Genomic DNA, 20,098 nt, shown 5'->3' with positions numbered 1-20,098 from the left:
CGGGCGATGTTTCACCAAGAGGGAAATCAATGTCTTCAACTACGCCCTGGAAACGAGCAATGCTTGCTCATGTGTAAATGCTGCAACGCACAGTAGCCTGGTAAGTGGGTGGCCCAGCTACCTGTCCAAGGATGGCATCTACCCGAGATTCCGCAGAAAGCACGTGCTGGCAGACTTCCTGTGCCATATGCCCATGCCTTTATTTAGTGCTTTACAATGCCTTTCCTTAGTGCAAATTAGCGCAAGTGTCCAGGGTCTAAAAGTTCGGCCACAAAACACCTGCAAATGTCTGAAGCCTGCACACATGCCGTGAAGCAATAGTGAATGAATGCGAGAGAAAGAACGGCACCATAGTGCAAGCGCCAAGAGGGACAACGAATGGTAGAACAGCAATTGGGAAGATTGGGTTCGGCTGATGTCAGGGCACGTTGCTGACAGCTGCGTGCAGACCAGCGGGCTCCACATTGCTATCAACAGTCCTCCCTCTGAATGTCTGACCAGACACGAAAAGTGACCGTAGCTGTATTTCTTGGTGTCAGCACGAATGGTACCAAAGCGGCCGCCGCCGCTGTGAAGAAAAAATAAACTGGGCTTGTGCGGGATTTGAACACTGATGCGAGAACAGCCGCCAAGTCCGAAAAACACAGCGCTAATTTAGTTTCCTGCCAGAATGGAAGAACAGTTAGCTTGATGCATGCACCATGACAGGTGCACGTGGCAGCAGCATGTGCGTAAAACGGGTGCAAGTTGAGCTCCGACTGTGGGGCAGCTTCAGCGTGAAGTGCGGCCATTCTCCTGTTGGAGTAATTCGCTCCATAAAATGAATAAAAAAACAAAGACCCACTAACACAATAGCATTAAAGAAGCCGTGCTTTCACCTTCAGTCCACGTTGGCAGATTTAAGTGCCCTAGGAATTTTATTTTTTACAAAGAAGGCATTTAGGCCCATGAATGAACAGGCTCCTAAACTAGTACACTGACATTCAAACAATTCATACGAAACTGCAACCATCTGAGGCCATGCATGCAAATGTGGGCATTGTGCGTGTCCACGACATTTTCATCTCCCGAGTGTCTTTCCTTAAAATATATATCATGCAGGAACTGCAGCCTAGTTGTGAATCTCATTGATGTTTCTCCTATATGAACGTGAAACGCTAGCTGCAAAAGTCCCGACTTACGATTGTGAAGATTGCCCCGAATTTACGAAAGGTATCTGAATAGCTCCACCGATAAAATGACCGTACTGAACAGTTTACTTGTTTTGGTACCAACAGGCAGCATGCAGGTCACAATAAGTGCTTTGCTGTCGGCTCTTCTTTTTCATTTACAAAAACTGACACTCTACAGCCACTGTAGAAATTAAGGCTCACTTTCTCTAACAGTGACAACCCTCCACAGTAATTTACTTTCCGCCAAACCCTCACGGCTGTGCAGAAAGTTGTCTTTGCCAGCGTGCGACTCTGCTTTAAAGGAGCCATGAAGAGAAAACACAAGCTTTGTTCATTCAAAAGATTGTCTCGTTAGAATCATACTGACACCACTTTTAACGTAAACTTCGCTCAAATAAGCTACATAATTAGGAAAAACGGGAATGGTCATGCGACCCACCAGCTCATTTCCCGCAACAGAACCTATGTCGTCACATGAGCTGAGCTCTGCGATTGGCGGAGGCTGGCAGAAGCAGACGCAAATTAGGTAGAACTTACAAACTAGACGAACGAGCGATTTGCGCTTAAATTTAGGGCACATTCTTTACAAAGCAATAAGAATGATGGGACAAACAGTGGAAGTTACGAAAGCACATGTAAACATAGAAGTACTGATGCGTTCTGCTGTTCGTACTGCGGACAGCATGTTTGGTTTCGCTGCACAGCACTACGGGGCTTGGGGTTGTCTCAGACGACACTGGACGATTGATGCAAGCAACGGTGTCTTACGTGACCCCATTTGTCGAGCGAGCACTGTTTCAGGGAACGAATATTTTCTCCCAGAACAAAAACAAGCCAGGTTTAAATGTGGGCAAAAACAAACCAAACGCTTGCCACGGTATGGTAGCGCCATCTAGGTTACGGAACATAAAGATACGCGGGAACAAACCAACACCGCTGTACAGGGTGGAGACAACCTTCGAATGGTCCCGTGCCGCCGCAATTGGGCCAACGGGCTCAGCGCGTTATTCTTTTTGTTTCCCACGAGACCTAGCAACGCGAAACAGACAATATGATTCAAACTTATTCAGTAAACCGCGTTGCGGCGATAATTTTAGCGCGGTTTTGACACAATGACTTGCTTCGGCGGCGAGTGAGCAACCAAAAATGGCGGCGCCAGCGTATACGTGTCTCTACCCTGTACGGCGGATGCGTGAATGAAGGTACTCTAGGCTGCAGAGCGGTCGGTTTCAGTGATGTCACTTGGGACCACGAAAACGCACGATTGAGCGGGAAATACAAAATTTTAACCTGAATTGTTTAATTTCTCTGTGAATAAAGCACCGTTTGTATCCGGACAAGCGCTGGGGGCACTATAAAACACGAAATCTTTCGAATAAAACCAACTTGCATTTTCTCTTCATGGCTCCTTTAACTTTGCAGTACATAGTATTGTGAATTTTTTTAATTGCAACATGAAGAGTACTAGAAACTTATAGTGCATCTTTGCAACTCGCCCAATTCACGACATTATTAAAGATATATTTCCGCACGACGCAAGCGCTCTGCGGGAAAGCCAGATAAGCAAGCAAATTGTCTATTGTCACAGTGGAGCTGTATATTGAGAGGGTTCCTTGGACTTTTCATACATGTGAGCAAAAATTTAGCCATGTATCTGCTTGCCCCACTGCAAATGTTAAAAGACAATAGCCTTCTGCAGCCCCTGTTTAATTTTTCCCCCACTCTTGCTCCTGCCATGATTAACGCAATGTCGATTCTCTCAATTCTGTTTTCCTGTGCTCGCAGTATAGGAGAGCGCATAACTTACCTTTCTTTTTTTTTAACACATTGCTTTTTTGATTTGCTATCATAAAAACCAACGTGTACTCCTTAATTGAAAGAATGTTGCTTCCGTCAGTTATGTACTGACATGTTGCCTAAAACATGCTGGGATTTTTCTTGGTGCTACCGGCCTATGCATACACCACGTATTTACGTATCTAAACAAATGCTCCCACTTAGGTGGGGAGCCAGAAGTTATCAAGCAGGACGTAAAAGTGAAACTGGTATTACTACAGCAAAAATAACAAACACAGAAATGGTAATAAAGATAAGTAACCGTCACTTTATTCAGAGAATACACAGCCGTAAAACAATCTGAAAAATACAGTGAGAAGGCACAACGGCTGATTTGGCACAAACACATCGTGCTGACAATTAACAATTAAGGTACACATTATTACACTCTTCTCTTGCCTCCAAAGTACTAGCATCTGTCTTGCATGTGTTTTCACAATAACATGTAAATGGCTTCTCTGAAAACAGTGAATACGCTCACTAAGCATTGCTTGAATACTCTGCATAATAACTCTCGGTCACTGAAAACTATGGAGACATCTTCACTATGTCCAAATGTAGTAAAACTTTCGGTATGCAACACAATATTGAGCTTCTTTGGGGGACAAAATGAGACTAGAAGAAGAGCCACAACGGAAAATGACGAGTACAATCAAAAGGTTTCTTGTCTTAATTAAAATCGTGCTTTTCAGCAATCACAAGTGCAACATGCAACGGTGATGCATGAACGGCATCTTGGTCCACAGAGCACTCTTGGCTACTTACTCAAAATCTCTCCAGTGTTCGGCAGCTCCCTTGCACAGAGAATTGAGGGTAGAATACGTTCCCGACATGATGGTTAAAGGGGTCTTGAAGACAAAATGAAAGCTTGGTTCATTCAACGAATACATTGATGCAATAACTGATGCCGATTTTAACTGCCAACAACAACAAAGTTGAAGAAGTGGTGACTCGCCGGGTCTGTATGCTCCCAGGAAATTGTTCATGCCATGGGCAGCTGCCAACCAAAGCCTCAGCCATGAAACATATTACTACGTGGTATTGCTGCCTCTAGTTATGTTCAATCATACTACTTGAATGTTGGCATGAAGTTAGGTGATATTAATGACTCTATTTTTGGTATACCCTCATTAAGTTGCTGCTGCCGTCATGTAGTGTGAACATCAAAGTTTTTTAATATTGCTTTTTTTTTAATTTAATAAACATTTTGGCGGGCTGACATGGAGTTAGGCTAGTTAGCAAAGGATACTTCTTCACATTAAACGAAGTGACATTTTGTCTTCATGGCCCCCACAAGAGATTGTGCTACCAGTTTTCCAGAAATCTGAAGTCCTGAGACGTAAACAGCAATTTTTGGCAAGCAAAAAGTCTTTACAGGCCACTTTCTCTAACGATTTTGTAACTTGAGTATTTCCCAAATCAAAAGTATGGTTTACATAAAAAACATTTCATGCATTTTCCCCGTAGCAATATTATGAGGCCTGGAATGATGTTGAGCGCACTGCCTCATACAGATTGGATGGCAGTGAAAAATGAGGCCTACAAGACATGTAAAATGTTGTGTTAAAATTGAGCCGCTGCACTGTACAGACAAGACGGGCTTCGACTCACGACATTCTAGACAAATATAACACTAATGGCCCCTAACACTAACGTTATTCACCTGCCATGGTGACTCAGTGGCTAAGGCATTGCGCTGCTGAGCCCAAGGACGGGGGTTTGATTCCCGGCTATGGGAAAAGTGAAAATATCTGTGTGTTGACATTTCGGCACTTGTACAGTTCCCTAGGTGGTTGAAATTAATCCACAGCCCTCCACTACGATATAGCCTCCCCGTTCATAGCCTCCCCTTTTTCAAGAAATACGTCGCCAGCAACCCCGTCCAATCAGATCATGATGCAGTTTAAGGCACACAAAGTGAATGTCACAAGCAAACGGCATCTGGCAGAAGAAGCCCACAATCATTCCATTGCAGCAAAAAGACGAGCTGAAAATTTGTGCAAAATGGAATGGTATTACCATGATAATTTGCTGAAATTGTTAAAAAAGGGTACTCCGCATTCATGGCACAATCGAAAAAATTGTAAAGGGACACAAACCACAAGACAAGGTGCCATCTTGCACTCGACGTCCTGGCATTATAAAACTGTCCCCGACTACGTAGCAAAAGTATCACACGCCAGTACAAACTGCGCACTACAAGGCACTTGGGAATGTTGTTAGAGCATGCCTGGCATAGAATTGGAGGTGATTTAGATGCAAAGAGTGGTGTTAGCACCAGACATGTCAACTGAAAGTCAGATGCCTCTTTTGACTATGGCACACGCTGTTTGAAGACATAATCTCCATAACTTGATCACAGCTAGCAATTATTTTGATTCAAAGTCAAATTTTCATATGATCTTCACTTTTCTCCCAGAATGTGAAAGGGCTTTTTTTCACAGTGAAGAATTTGCGCAAAACATTAAACAGCAGCACGATCAAAACGAAGCTGTACAAACTTGAGATGGACGATACCACCTTGCTGAATGAAGAGCACACAAGTTCATGTGGTCTTTCCAATGCATAAGCATTTTTTGGTGAGTACCAAATAAACAGTGTAATACCTTGTATATGCACAAAACAGCATGATTGGCAAGGGTAGGTCATTTAATCTTTAAAATAGCCTTCCTTGACCCCAATACCTCAACTTGCTTCTCTTCAGCGGGCCACCGTGGAATGCCCCAGTAAGTTAGATGCGCTGATGCGGATCAACTTGCTGGGTTTATTTATTTTATCATTATTTTTTTACTTGTGATTTGACTTTTCGGTGTCGTAAAGAGAGAAGCATTATCGCAAAGTAAAAGTTAAGCAAAATTTAAGCAAAATTCTGCAACCGATTTGCCGAAATACAGTAGCCTTTCACAATGACAATGCTGACCACTGTTGCTCTGTTATAATGAATGCAAGTGCAATTTACAACCTCTAGGTCAACAACTGCGGCAAGCTCTTCGCATCTGACAGCACAGAATACTACAAACCACGCTCTTTCAACTAAGCATTACAGTGGCGTGCCAGCCTTCAGCACGCATTTTCGATGACACCGTATACGCGCTTCGTAATTAATTTAAGGGTATGAAGAGAACTTAATACGAAAACAAGTCTACATTTTAGGCAAAAAGCTTCACAGGGCCACCCATCCCGCTAATCAGCAATAAGGGGTTCAAAGGTCTGAAAATGAAAGCAGAGATAAATTGTTATTAGAAGAGAGCATGCAGTGACAGAAGTTAAAGTGGGTGATGAGGAAGAGTGCAGATACACTGTCAAGCAAAGCAGTATGGCCAACAGAAGGAGACCCACTGGGAACGAATAGTATGAGTAGAAGCAATAAGAGCAGGAGGTGGGCGGAGTGCACAAGTAAATATGCTGCCACAATGGCCACCGGGTTCGCTCTCCAGGAGAGAAAGAAATTAGGGAAAGGCATCTGATGTCCTCTCTTTAAAACAAAAAGCACGGTTTTCCTTTTGCACGCCAGTGCAGTGCAGTATGGGCCCAACAACGCCTTCAAAGTGTTTGCAGACAAGAGCATGATCATCATTAATAAAAATCATCATTAATGAACTTAATGAACATGATCACCATTAATGAACTTGCATGAACTCAGGAAGTCACGAAGAAACAACAACAAAACGGGTGCAATGTATGCATCTGGGAACCATGACATGACCGCGGAGCCAAAGCAGCCAAAGCAGAGGACTGATGATAGTGCAGTAGTTGCACGCAAAAATTTGACCTACGTGCACATATTCAGTATTTCACTAAAAATCATTGGAAAATGCATGGCCCCCCGGCACATCTAACTGTCCAAAAAAACTCAACATCAGACAGGCAGTCGAGATGTCCGCTTTCGCAGAGCTCATGCTCTAGGCACTCTTGGTAGAATGAAGGACGTAGAAATTTTCAACACCACACGTTCTCAGGCAACTTGTCTAGAATTTTGTGAAGCTGAAGCCCCAAAAATGGTGCGGCTTAAAACTCTCAATGCTGATTGGCTAACAGGCAGCGTGAAAACGCACTTGCCTAGGTTTCCAAACGAATAGTGTGAGCTCTTTACCGTGAAGTGGGCCACGTGAATAAGCGCTCACGACAGGCCAAGATCATGCAAGGAACTGTGGCTGCAGCTATCCGGAAAGGTCAAACGGCACACAGAGCCATGAACATCGAGGTACATTTCACATATGCAGTGCAATGACCTAGTGAATTGCCACGATAATAAAAGACTCCCAAAATTTGCATTCTTCATCAAAGATCACCCCGCCACCTGCACAATATTCCGTTCCCAGGTAGGCACAGGCCCAGCACTCTGATGTGGTGCAATACGACCATTAAACATGTCGATACGCCGTGCCCCACTTCTAAACTGACCTAATGGATACCAGACTACCCTTATTTACAAAAAAAAAAACGATTGCAGGGTTTAACGCGCCGACTCTACTCAGGCGATAAGGTGCACCATAGTGGAGGGCTACGGATTAATTTTGACCCCCTAGGGAGACTTTAACGTGTGCCGAAACCTCGAACCCACGGGTGTTTTCGCTTTCCGCCACCATCAGAAAAGCAGCTGCTGCGGCCTCTGGGAATCGAACCCGCGACCTCATGCTCAGCAGTGCAACACCTTAGCCACTGAGCCACCGTGGCGGGTTTTACAAAAAGAATGTGCAGCATTGAGCTAAGAGAACATTTTACAATAAAAAAAAATTACAGGTGCTGGAACAAAGACTGGCACTACCACCAGGGAAGGCTGCTAGTTCTAAAAACCATGATTGTACCCCTAGGCTGCTAATGCGGAAGAGCAGAGCTCCTTTAGCAGTTGCATAAAATAGGAGTGTTCCGAGCGAAGCAGTACAAGGTGCTGAGTGCTCACAGGAAATGCCGAGCTTGTACCCACCAGGGAGCGGAATCTTGCACCACACACAACAGGACACTAGCTACACAGTGGGCTCTTTAAAGAGGCCAGGGTTGAACCAGAGCTCTTTCCTCAAACCTCTGTCCTCGTTGCACGGCGTCTGGAAGCAGCCGTCTGTGGTCGATTGGCTGGTCACTTCGTCGTTAACGCGGTGCATGAGCTTCTGCAGCTGCATGGCGTGGGCGTACTGGCTGAACACCCTGTACACGGCCGACAGGAACCATGCACCCGTGGCCGTGTTCCTGTGCGCCTCGTAGCCGGGCACTGAGGCGTAGCAGATGTACATGTCCAACCAGGAAGCCACCCGGGTGGTAGGTTCTGATGCAGAACTGCACGGTATTCTGGCAGCGTCCGCCGTGTCGGGGGCAACGTACTTGGCTGTTCCAATGTCCGACTTCCCTGCATGAACAACATTCACAAACGGTCAAAAAAAAATATATATTTAACGCGCCGAAGTTACACTTGGGCTACGAAGTACACTGTAAAGGAGGGCTCCGGATTACTTTCGACCCCCTGGAGATCCTTAATGCGCCAAAATCTCAACGCACAGGCGTATTTGCTTCTCCTCTCTATCAGAAAAGCGGCCGCAGCGGCTGGGATCGAACCCACGTCCTAGGACTCAGCAGCAGAACGCCTTAGCCACTGAGTCACCGTGGTGGGTATGCAGGCGATTACTCAATGTGAGGCAAGTTTCAGCATCAGCTTTTAGGGTTTTGTGAAGTAATTGCTGACAAACGCTGCATTTCCACCTTGGCAGCGTAATCTCCTCTATTCAAGCTCCGATCAATTCGACACGCACTTGCATGCTAAACTTCATTTCAGTGTCGCTAGCAGTTGTGGCAGAATCGCAAAAACAACATGTCGCCCTGGTGGACACCCGTCCCCACAAGTTACTCAGTCAGCAGTCACGTTCGTATGCCACAAGCATCGCCAGAAAGGCCCTCGTAGCCAATGCTGTAAAAACTCACGGGTGCATTTCTTTTAATTAGGTGCAGAGCACTTTAGGGGCCCGCCCTGTCATTGTAGCTCGCTCGCTGGACCCAAGTAGAGCCACACGGCGTTCGGTCGTAGCGGCTGTTGTAGCAGCGTAACCCAGAGGCTTCGAAAGCCAAGCGGTTTATATAGTCATAAGCTTTCGAAACTCGTGAACCGCTGGCGCTTGTCATACATCTCCCCATTGTTAAGCGCAAAGCAAACTGCAGGTACATTTGAGGAAAAATTTTCATAAGTAACCGGCAGTGCCCGCATTCATTTAGTTAGGAACGCTCATTAATTCATTTTACGATATAGTAAGCGAAAAAAAGTAGCAGTGCAATGCCGGCACGTGCGGGACGAAAAGCAAGCACAACAAATAAACAGAACTCCCACTGGCGCAGTTTCAGGCAGGGGGTGCGCAAGCGCTGTGAAGGCAGTAAATTTGAAATGCGTTGGGTGGTAGCAGTGAGCGGATAACGGCGCTACAGCCCATTATGGTGAATCACTGCTCTGTTCTTCCGACAGCTTTCACATTGAGTGGAACGGCTTTAATTTTGAGTGGACACTCTCAGGGGCATGTACCCATTTTTGCGGCACTGCTGCTTCGTCCAGCAAGCAAATGATCTTTGGCTGAGCCTACTGCCTGATTCAATAATCGGGTGTGAGCTTGATATACGCTCAGCTATCACGCAATACAGCTGACAGACGCCCCATTCTATTCGTCGACAGTACAACCCCGCACTTCCTGTGCACACCCAACACCATCTGCTGGTTCTCTTGGAACACTGCTCCTATTCTTTCGGGCAACCACTAAAAAAAAAACGCGCTTCATTGTTCGAGCTCAGTAGCCTAAGGGTAGAACCACGGGTTTTGGTGCAAACAGCCTGGGTTTGAGCCCCAGCAATGGAAATTTTTCCCCAACAGCCGTGATTTTATTTACAGCAAAATGTTCTCTCAGCTCAATTCTACGCTTTCTTTTTGCGAAGAAAGATGGTTAGGTATATTTTCAGTTGGTTTAGGGGCAGGGCACGGAGTAAGATAAAGAGGAGCACTGACTGTGGCCAAGAAAAAAATCAATCGAGAGAGCTGATAATGTCCCCCGTGCCGCCGGGCGCCCAGCTTTCACTTTGCTTTCTTCCTCTTTCGCACCCCTCTCGTCGCTGTGCCTTTGTACGTTGCTCTTCCCTTTTTTGTAGGCTTGTGCGAATAGTGATATTTTAGTTCGAAGCGAATTCGAAGCGAATAGTCCTAGGGGTCGAATACTTTCGAAGCGAATTCGAATAGCTGTCAGGTGTCACTGAGACATTCCGGTAAAAAAGTTCTACAGTAAAATCTCGATGATACGAATATCGCGGGACCGCGAAAAATCTTCGTATCATCCGAAATTCGTATGAACCAACACAGACCAAGAAATTGAGCACTGAAAAAAGTTTTCGTGTAATTATTTTCTTACTTTCGCATGGAGAAATCCGTGACGTTTTTCTGCTTGTTCTTAACCTCCATGTCGCCGAGCGGTAATTTCTGGACTTTCGTCTATTCACTCGCGGTGCCCAAGCTCACTACAGGAGTGTTTTTGCCCGCGATTCATGCGCGTTGGCGTTGCGCGCGCGATTTTAACGCCCGCCTCGGCGATTCCGCGCTCGCAGTCGCCTGTGCCTCTGTCAGAAAATGACGCGCGTGGCAGTGGGAGGAGCCTGGCGCCAATGGGAAGGCGTGCACCTCAGGGCGGCAGTTTCGAAGCGCTCGAGACAGCTGGCTGGCTCCACAGGAGACGTTTAGGCTTAGCCCCCCGGCAGATATTTCATAGGCGCTTTCACTCGTGGCGCGGATGATTTTTTAAAGCACCATTTTCGCCCACATTGTTAGCTCGTTCGTTTACCGCACAAGAAACTCAGTGTGTGCTTTGAGCGGTATCTTAAGTAGCGGTTAGAAGTGGTGGCTCGAGCGCCCCGCACCACTTCGCTACCGAAGGTGCCGCCTGGTTGCCGCGGCCGGCCGGTAGCGTGCGGGTGGTTTCGCGGCGGCGTCAGCGCGCCTGTGGAGTCCGCGGCGCGTTTTCGCGAACAGAAAACAACAGCTCGGCCGTTCGTGGAGAAAGAGCCCGTACGTCTCTCGCCGGCTCGTCAGTCGGGCGCCTCGCCGGCTCGTTTGTATCATCCGCCGGGCCGCGCAGGCCCGTTCGCGAGAGCTGAAATTTTTCCCATTGTTGCAGTGGGAACAATTTCATTGTTTGAAACAAGGAAACAGGAGTCTCGACTACCCTGCCGAACATGCGCGAAGGCTGCAACGAAGCGACAACGCTTTGAATGTGGCTTAGCTTGTCTTGGCTCCACATGTAGTCAAGATGTAGGACTGATGTCGATGGCACTGCGGCTTGCCTGACGAAACCAAAACTTGAACGAAGTTTTGATATTCGTTCATCCCGAATACTTCGAAATATCGGAAATTTTAAATTCGAGTCGAAGCGAATTCGAATACTGTAATATTCGTTCGAATATTCGAAGCGCCCGAATATTCGCACAAGCCTACAAGTTTTTTGCTCTCCCCACCGGCTTGTTTTCTTTCGCCGCGACATCTCTTTTCTAACATGTGAAACTGGGCGCGCTATCACGAGACGCGCACGGAATCTAAAATCACAGTGCACAGTGCAATGAGCAGTGGGGTAATCACACACCGCCACATGTGACGATCGCTTATTCCCCATCAGCGAGCGTTTAGTCCAAAATAATCAAGGCGGGCTGAAAAATACCGATCTTACCCAACAGATCTAAGATGCAATCGTGTAACGACGATTTGGGAAAAACCAAACAAAAAATGAGCCAGAGTAATATCACACACTACAACATGCACTGTAGCCTGATTCGACTTACGGTGAAGCGATGCAGCGCAAAAATCACCCTTTTTTTGCTACCCGCTATCCCATTGCGTGCTTAATGAGTCTTGGTTTTTCTGCACACGAACAACATTTACGAGGGTCGTCTGCAGTCTCCATAGGTGTGCGGCAATGATGCATACAGTCCCACACAAGAAATTTATGGCTGCTGCCTTGAAACAAATATGGAAAGGTGCTGTCAGCGTGATTAAGCGACCAAAGAATTTTGAGTGCTATCTTTATTTTAACCCACATCGTAGCTAAGGGCCCGATGTTCACTGTCACTGTGCGGTTGTGTAATATTGTCCATGACGCCAGTGGATAACGCCAGATGCACTGCTGAGCAACGTGTTCTGATGACCTGGTTTGTGAAAATAAAGTTGTTCTAGAATAAAGAGCCAAGCCAGATAATGACCTTTATTCTGTCATAAGAAGTGCTTGTGTATTTTTTAAAATAAATTTGAATTAATGTCTCTTTAAATTTGATTTCATTTAACTTAAATAATATCTGTAACATGTGCTGAAATCCACACCTGTCGCTATCTTGCTAACAGTGGCATCGACAGAAGCATACCTGCCAGGTTTGCCACGATGGCATTAGGTAGATCCTACCAGGAAGGGGGGGGGGGAGGGTAGAAAAATTAGTGGCAACAGGAATATTTACATACTTTTCTAATTTAGTTACTACAGAGTAGGAAGCCAACTTTGCCGTCCAACTTACTAACAAGCTACACCACTGGCCAGCTGCGAAATCTCCGATGTGGCTGACGCCGCCCTATTCAAGAAGTTCTGGGAATACTGTCGAGGATAACAATGTTCGTTCCTGCGACACTTCGCCAAAAGAACGCGGTTGAGCTCGGATTGTGCCAGACCTTGGTGCTCGGAACTGGAGACAATTTTTCTTTACTGTCTCTCGCATTCAGCGTTTCTGTGGTACTGACCAGTTCAACTTGCACGCATTGCCAACTATGCTTTATAAGTTATTACGATGTCCAGTGGTGTAGGATGTGATTGGGTCGGCAGGTAGCTCCAGCACAATGTGGCTAGACTGGGAGAAGGGTTTAGCCAAACCCGGGTGTGTATTCGGGAGATTTTTGTTTCGACCGTACAATCGTACAAAACCATCAAAATCCGAGAATCTCCCGGATGATTCGGAAAACCTGGCAGGTATGCAGAAGTCTGCCCTCTGCAAGTCGTATGTGCATGTCGTAATTAACAGCTGGTTCGCAAGTGTTCAGATGTTAAAGAGGTAGGGGGAGGGGCAAGTGCTGTGTCAAAAAAGCATGGAACTAACTGGTACTATGGGGAGCCGCGATATTGAAAGATTTCTCGAAGTGTCCCCCCCCGTGCTCCTGCTGTGGTTGCTTCAGAATAACTCACAACTAGTCCGAACTGATGAAAGGAGCAGCTGTTCATGCAATTCAAATAGGTGATTTGAAACCTAGTGCTGCCTTCAAAAGCGCCTGGCCCCAATCATCATTTTTCAAGCAGCACTCCGCGTTTCATGTGTGTTTTATGGCAACTAGCAAGCTGCTTTCGACTATTAGGATGTAGTTCTCAGGAGTGCAGTGCACTACAGTGAAACCCGGATAAAGCGAATTACGCTATACATCAAACTAAACCAAATCCATTACGAAAATGCATGCTAAACATATTCCCTATAACGAAGTTCACATCGGATATATCGAACTCGGCGCGCCTACAATTGCCACCGAAATGCATGGGGTCTCGGAGCGGCGATTTGGATGTTGAGACTCGCATGGAGCGACGTGACACTCGACACCTTCCGTAACTGTTTCCGACGCACGGGATTCACGACGGAGCCCATCCAGTCAGCCAATATTGCTTCGATATTGAAGGACATGGACTTGAAGTGGTGCTAACGATGTCTCCGCCAAAAAGAAAGTGAAAACGAAAATCACCGCTCTTTTGCGAAGTAGGCTGAAAGTAGCTTTATTGCACGCAATAGATGGATTGTTTTGTGTAAGGTAATGGCATACTTTATGTGTTCGTTTCTCTATGCGAGATTGGCAGTGGGGGTCCGTGTATTGCGAACTCGTAACAAACAAATTCGTTATAGACGGGTTCAGCTATACCAAACTATTGGATATATCGAACTAATCGCGGTGCATATTAGACTTCACTATAACCAGGTTTTGTTTACAGTAGTGTGGTATGCAGTACGCATAATGCAATGCGTACTGTCGTATGCAGTCCCAAAAGTGAAGAAAAGAAACTCGGGATGCACTCCCGCACGACACAGGCAGAGATACTGAATCAATTCGGCATATCAGCTGACTGGTTAGCAGTCACACCGATTTTGAGCCAGTAAGTTTAGTTTACAAATGGAAAGAAAGTAGATGGCGCTTTGAAAATCGCTATTTGTCAGAATTAGTTGGCTTCTTCCGGCTTTTGTAACACACGTAGAACACAACCGGATTCGAATTCACAAATTTACGGGACGTACTCCCATTCGTGGCACGCAGTGCAGAAAACGTAGTGTTTGTCTAGTGGCCACATGTCTGTACGTGGCCTCTACTTTTTGTTTTCCCGCTCTGCTAAGCAATCCTTCAGGTATTTTTGCCATACGACCACTTCCTTCCGTCAGGTACCAGTTACCGAGGAGGTGCTGTTGAACAAGCCCAAGAAGCTGTGCGTAGTAGGCCCAGAACGAACGCGAAGATGCAGCAAAACATGTCCAAAACGAACCGCTGGCAAAGAAGACGAAAATTCAGCCGGAATGCCCCTTGCCGTTGCGCTTGGCGGGGTGAGCAGGCTCCATCGCTTGAAAAATGCTGGGTAATAGTGCCTGTTGGCAGCGCCATGTACACTGTGCTCCGCGAGTTGGGGTCATTAAGACCCCGTCGGAGGTAGCCAAGTGGGCACTCCTGTTTATACAGTCGAACCCCGCTACAACGAACACCGCTTCAACGAAATTTCCGCTTCAATGAAATATTTCCAATTCCCCATCACTTAGCCATAGAAGTCAATGCAACCAAAGTCCTCACCACAACGAACCACTTGTATGGCTTGCTTTCGCTTCAACGAAATTTACGCCCATTGGGGCCAGGTTTGAACATTTGTTTCACAAAAAAAATAAGCATAACGCCAGCTATCTGTAACTTTCTATACGTTCAGGATGTTTAGCCTCACCGAAAATGGGCGCCGCGCGCGCACACCACCACCCAAAACAAAACAAACTCATAGCAAACAAAGCAAACGCCATTGTTTGCTGGTGATAACGATGTGGCTGGCCGTCTTTACATGAGGCGCAGGCCCGGTTTGCCAAGCCGGAGCTACAGCCAATCTGTATCCAGTTGAAATCACGCGAATGTGCTCCGCTGCTGGCGCGGTGCCGTCATGTATGCATTGTGAGCAGCTGTCCTTGCCGTTTTCCTTCTACCATTCTTCATAGCCAAGAGCAAAAATCATGTTTGCGTGTTTGGTCTTGAAGCCAAGTCATCCAACCTTAGTTTCGAGCGCGCGGACGCGTTAAATGCAAGCGCGCGTGTCTTGCCTGCCAAGGTTAGTAGCTGCCGTGCCCTGTGAGAGGATAAGATAATGGCACTGCTCCTGCCACAAGTGAGAGGGGAGCTTCCAACAGCCTAGCAGCTATCTGCAAGTAATGCACTCGGCAGACACGCCTTGTTGTACAGCAATATGTTTTGCGCTTGCATTTCTTCAACCCCCCCTATGCGTGCAGGTAAAAAACAGATAACCATTGGTATGTTTGTTATCCGAATAAGCACGACGTTAATGCGCGTCACTCCTTTTTCTAAACATTGTATTATGCTGCCAATGATGCGGAAACATACGGGGCTATTTTTCTGGCCTTTCCGTGGTGTATTGGGGCAGATTTTGCCTCAACGAATTTTCGCTTCAACAAAATTTTTCGCACGTCCTGAAAATTTCGTTGTAGCGGGATTCGACTGTATCTTACTCCGTGTGGGCAGGGCACGGCACATTAACACATTTATTCGACATTCTGCATTGCAACTGGAAGTGCTGAGCTTGCACTATCTAAGAATGGAATAGTATTGTCTCACGGATGATCTTTATTTGTAAGTGCTATTTCCCGTGACTGGTGCGCATGCCTTCTCACTGTTTTATACGCCGTATCTACTCAAGTCTAACGCACCCCACTAAAAATCTGATTTTCGCAATAAAAAAAAAGGTGCAAAAAGAACTTTTATTCGTGGGATAAGTCAGTTTGGAATCATGGAAAAGAAAAATGTGGCTTCCTTGCACATGACACATCAGTATCATCATCATCGCATTGTTGTTCTGAGTCACCACCATTAAAGGAATTCGGTCAGGCATCTCACAACTCTGTCCTCTGGTGGCGCCACCTTTACAAGGTGGGTGTTCCGCAACAAAGTCGTTTATGGGTGCGAGTACCTAATATATTATTGTGCTGGAACAGTGCTCATCACCCTCAAGGCACAACATAAGCGGCAAAGCACGCACAATGGCCGCCCCTCTAAACTAAGTTGACAAAAACTCAGAAAATTTTTTAAAACATTCAGCAAGAACCTGTTATAGAGTGGCAATTTTTTATCTGTTTGCGTCATAGAATAACTGCAAAGGAAATGAAGAACGAAAATGCACCGTGTGGTTAGTGATTTCATAGCAGTGAAGGTGTCTTTTGACGCTGAATCAGTGCTAAAATGGCTATGATTTTCGTTAGAAACCAACTTTCAGGTCCCTTTAACAGTCTAGAACACCTAGGCCATGTTCTAATAAGCTTTTCTGGCCAATTTATGCATATTTTTTTTTAATGAGAGTTGTTCTCCCAAAGTGCCGTTTTGCTCACATCATCTTTCTTGTTGGTTTGCTGACACTGGCTATGACAACAGCGTGGCCAGTTTGTACTGCTAAACTTAGCCGATTTCAACCCCATTTGACCAGTAAAACCTATGCATGGACAAACAAGGCGACATTATACATGAACTGGCATTAACGCAGCATTACCCATTGTGATATTAACGCAACATCAGCATACTGCATAGTTAAAAGTGACCAGTGGGCTTGGCCAATCAGCTAGCTACAAAAACAACAGTGTGAGCATGCAGTTCGTGTACAACGTAATGTTTTCGGGGTAGCTTAGCTGTAACAACAGAAACAGTAGCCATGGAGTCTGCAATGTTACAAATGAGCGCAGTCCAGTGCGAGCTGGGATAATACGTACGTCCACGGCACGTCTGGACAAAGAACAACTTGGGCTTCCCCTGGAGGACGGGGCAGTTGTCGTTGTTGAACATCTCGTAGATATCGCCCAGAGGAAGCTCTTCATTATCGGACCCGTAGATGGTGTCCTTGTCACCGTGCGACATCAGCACCACCACCAGACAGTCCGCAGCTTTCTGCTGCTCCTCTTGGGCCTTCTCCGACAGCAGGGTCTTCATTTCCTGCACGGGCAAAAGAATCACCCCTATTAACAAGCTGAGGATAGGCACTTTCATTGCTGCATCACCTGGCAGCTATATGTATTCAATGCAGTGCATCCCAGTGTTGTCCCTTTTGGAAGGAAGAAAAAAAACCCACTGGCCATGCGCCACAGTGCATACTACACACAGGGTGGTACGACAATAATTGGAACACTTTAAACTTTTTTTCCAGAGAGAACCACCACTCTGCTCACGGTCAAACTTCACACGAAGGTCGCATTTTGTGGCCTATTTTGTTTGACACCGGGAACAGTGACAGTACTTACCTGTTTATTCTGAAAATAAACAAAAAACATTTAGTTGATCTTGGAATGGCAACACCACCTGGGGTATGCAGGGCAAAACGGACGATGGGGATTCGAGGTAGGAAGGAGCCAAATGAGGTAGTAGACGATCAGAAAATCAGAGTTACTTCGAAGAGCTCTGCAGAAAATGTGGAAGCGGGTGAGAAAACAAATGATTGGTGATGATTGGTGACGATTTAGTTGGAATATTTTATTGTGATTGGTATCACCTGTTATGTTGTGATCATCGTAAACTAGGGATGAGAAATTTTCTGGTCGTCTGCTACCTCTTTTGGCCTTTTCCTGCCGTGAATCCCCATCATCCGTTTCGCTCTGCATACCCCAGGTGGCGCCACCGTTTCAAGATTAGCTTGCACTGGCTCGCACATTCAAATCGGCTGCCAATTTTCCCATTGACGAAAATGGTTTTTATTTATTTTCAGAATAAACTGGCAAGCACCGCCGTTGGTCCCAGTGTCAAAAAAAATAGGCCACAAAATGCGACCTTCGTGTGAAGTTTGAGTGTAAGCAGAGCGGTGGTTTGCCCAGGAAAAATTTTTAAAGTGTTCCAACTATCGTCGTAACACCCTGTATGTGGGTACAGGCTCGCGATATTCCGTTCCGAGATAGCTTCAAGCCAGGCTCTTCTGGTACGATGCAGAATGTTTAATCTCTCGTTACCATGACTATTCAAGTTGATCCCGTGTGATCTCGGGATCACACGGGATCAACTAGGTGTTTAGGTGTTCTAGACTTTATGTCGCCAATTTCCATGTGCTGTAGTCATTTCTCATGCACCTAACGCATTCCAAGTGGTTAGTCTAGGCGCTGAACTTTTAGAGTCAGATAAAATTTGCCCGCTCGAGCAACATTAAGATTTTTGCTGGTGTTTTTTGCGAGTTGAAGTGTGCGTGTTGTGAAAGGGGGCGTGGCTGCTGCACTTGGCAAAAAGAATGTTGCTCATTGTTATTTATTTTTATTTTATTTATTCCAAAAACCTACAGCGCCCAATGGGCATTTTTGTAGAGGGGTTAATTAGTAATGACAAAAACAACAAGTAATCATACAAATGCAAGCTAGAGAAAGGGAATACAGGTTTGTCTCGGTATTCAAAACACAGTAGAACATAGCAACAGAACATAATTCAAAACATAGCAACATTATATGGTCAACAGCAACAAAATCAAACGCTAGTGCTCAGGAAACACTTTAATAGCAGTCAAAATATTCGGTGAGTGCACAATTTCATTTTGGAGCACATTCCAATCGTTTATAGTATTGGGAAAGAAGGAATACTTAAAGGAGCCATGAAGAGAAAATACAACTTTGTTTAATTTGAAAGAACTAGGATTCAGTATCTAACTCAGCTCTATTAGAGCCACAAAAGATGTTTTTTAAAGAAAAAAATAGCAAGAAGTATTTAAGAACTTTCAAATTTTGCGCCACAGTGACGTGTTATGAGCAAGAATGACGTCATATGGGCCAACAATAAAATATAATTTTCAGTGTGTTAACTGCACGTTAGCATTCAAGTGATGCGGTCAAATGGAACTAGAGGCCCCATTACAGACGTCCAGTCATGTGTCGTCGCGACAGGTCAGTTAGGTGGCCGCCAATCGCACAAACAAGGTTTTGTGAGGTCATAGAAAAGTTGCGGGAAATTGGCTAGGGGGTCGCGACTGCTTCACACGTTTTCTTTAATATCTCCGTTGTTTGTTCGAAGATTGCGATAATATTGGTATCACTGTTATCAGGACTAAGCAGTCTTTCTAATAAACCCAACTTGTATTTTGTCTTCATGGCTCCTTTAAATACATTGATGCAGCATTGGTACGGTTTAATTTTTTCTAAATTGTCTCTTCAGGCCGACACGTAATTCGGTGTTCTTAGGTAAGTATTTTTGTTAATTCCAGTTAATCCTATCTTAATGTTTTAGAGAAGCTTGAGTCTACATATTTTTCTTCACGAGCATAATGTTTGCCACCGTAAGTTATCTCGGATGAGACAGAGCTTCTTATGTCAAAGCTGAAGTTACCTGTCACAAATCTAGCTGCATGCTTCTGTACCTTTTCCAACTGTTCTTTCAACACTTCCATATACGGGTCCCGTACTGTGCACGTGTATTCCCAAATAGGCCTAATGTTGGTGAAATAGTGTTTCTTTTAGTGACTTAGGGGAATGTTTGAAATTTCTCTGAAAAAAGTACAAGAGCCGAGAAGCTGTTGTGTTGATATGGTCCATCCAAATTAATTTGGAGTTCAGTGTTACACCTAGATATTTCATTTCTTGTACACTTCGTAATACATTATTGTTCAAAAGACAGCTACATTGCCGAGGTTTTTCTTATTAGTAAATGTTACATGGTAGCATTTAGCCATGTCTAAGTTCATCTGCCATTGCGCACACCAGTCTGAGACTTTGAATAAATCTTCTTGTAATACACGTGATTCACCACATTACCATCAAATTTTCTAGATCAAAGGACTCCCAGCAAGCCAAATGTCCAATCACGCTTTCAGCTTTCTAATCCAATAGCACTGAGAGGCGATAATTACCTGAAAATTACA

General features: G+C 45.3%; 1 protein-coding gene across 1 annotated transcript in view; it reads right to left on the bottom strand.

Annotated features, from left to right (window-relative positions):
* Positions 1–3,250: 3,250 nt before the first annotated feature.
* LOC144146068 (caspase-3-like) overlaps positions 3,251–20,098 on the bottom strand; it is a 36,971-nt gene continuing 20,123 nt past the window's right edge. The window contains exons 5-6 of the mRNA XM_077677993.1: positions 16,989–17,208; positions 3,251–8,352 (exon numbers count right to left, since the gene is read on the bottom strand). Coding sequence (XP_077534119.1) covers positions 7,976–8,352; positions 16,989–17,208 — 597 coding nt within the window. The 3' untranslated portion in view covers positions 3,251–7,975. The remainder of the gene's footprint in view (positions 8,353–16,988; positions 17,209–20,098) is intronic.

Source organism: Haemaphysalis longicornis, unplaced genomic scaffold (assembly GCF_048455015.1).
Source record: "Haemaphysalis longicornis isolate Haplotype H1 unplaced genomic scaffold, Haemaphysalis longicornis Haplotype H1 scaffold_7, whole genome shotgun sequence".
Classification (NCBI taxonomy): Eukaryota; Metazoa; Arthropoda; class Arachnida; order Ixodida; family Ixodidae; genus Haemaphysalis; species Haemaphysalis longicornis.
Note: the sequence above shows the minus strand (reverse complement) of the source record. Positions and strands in the feature narration are given on the sequence as shown.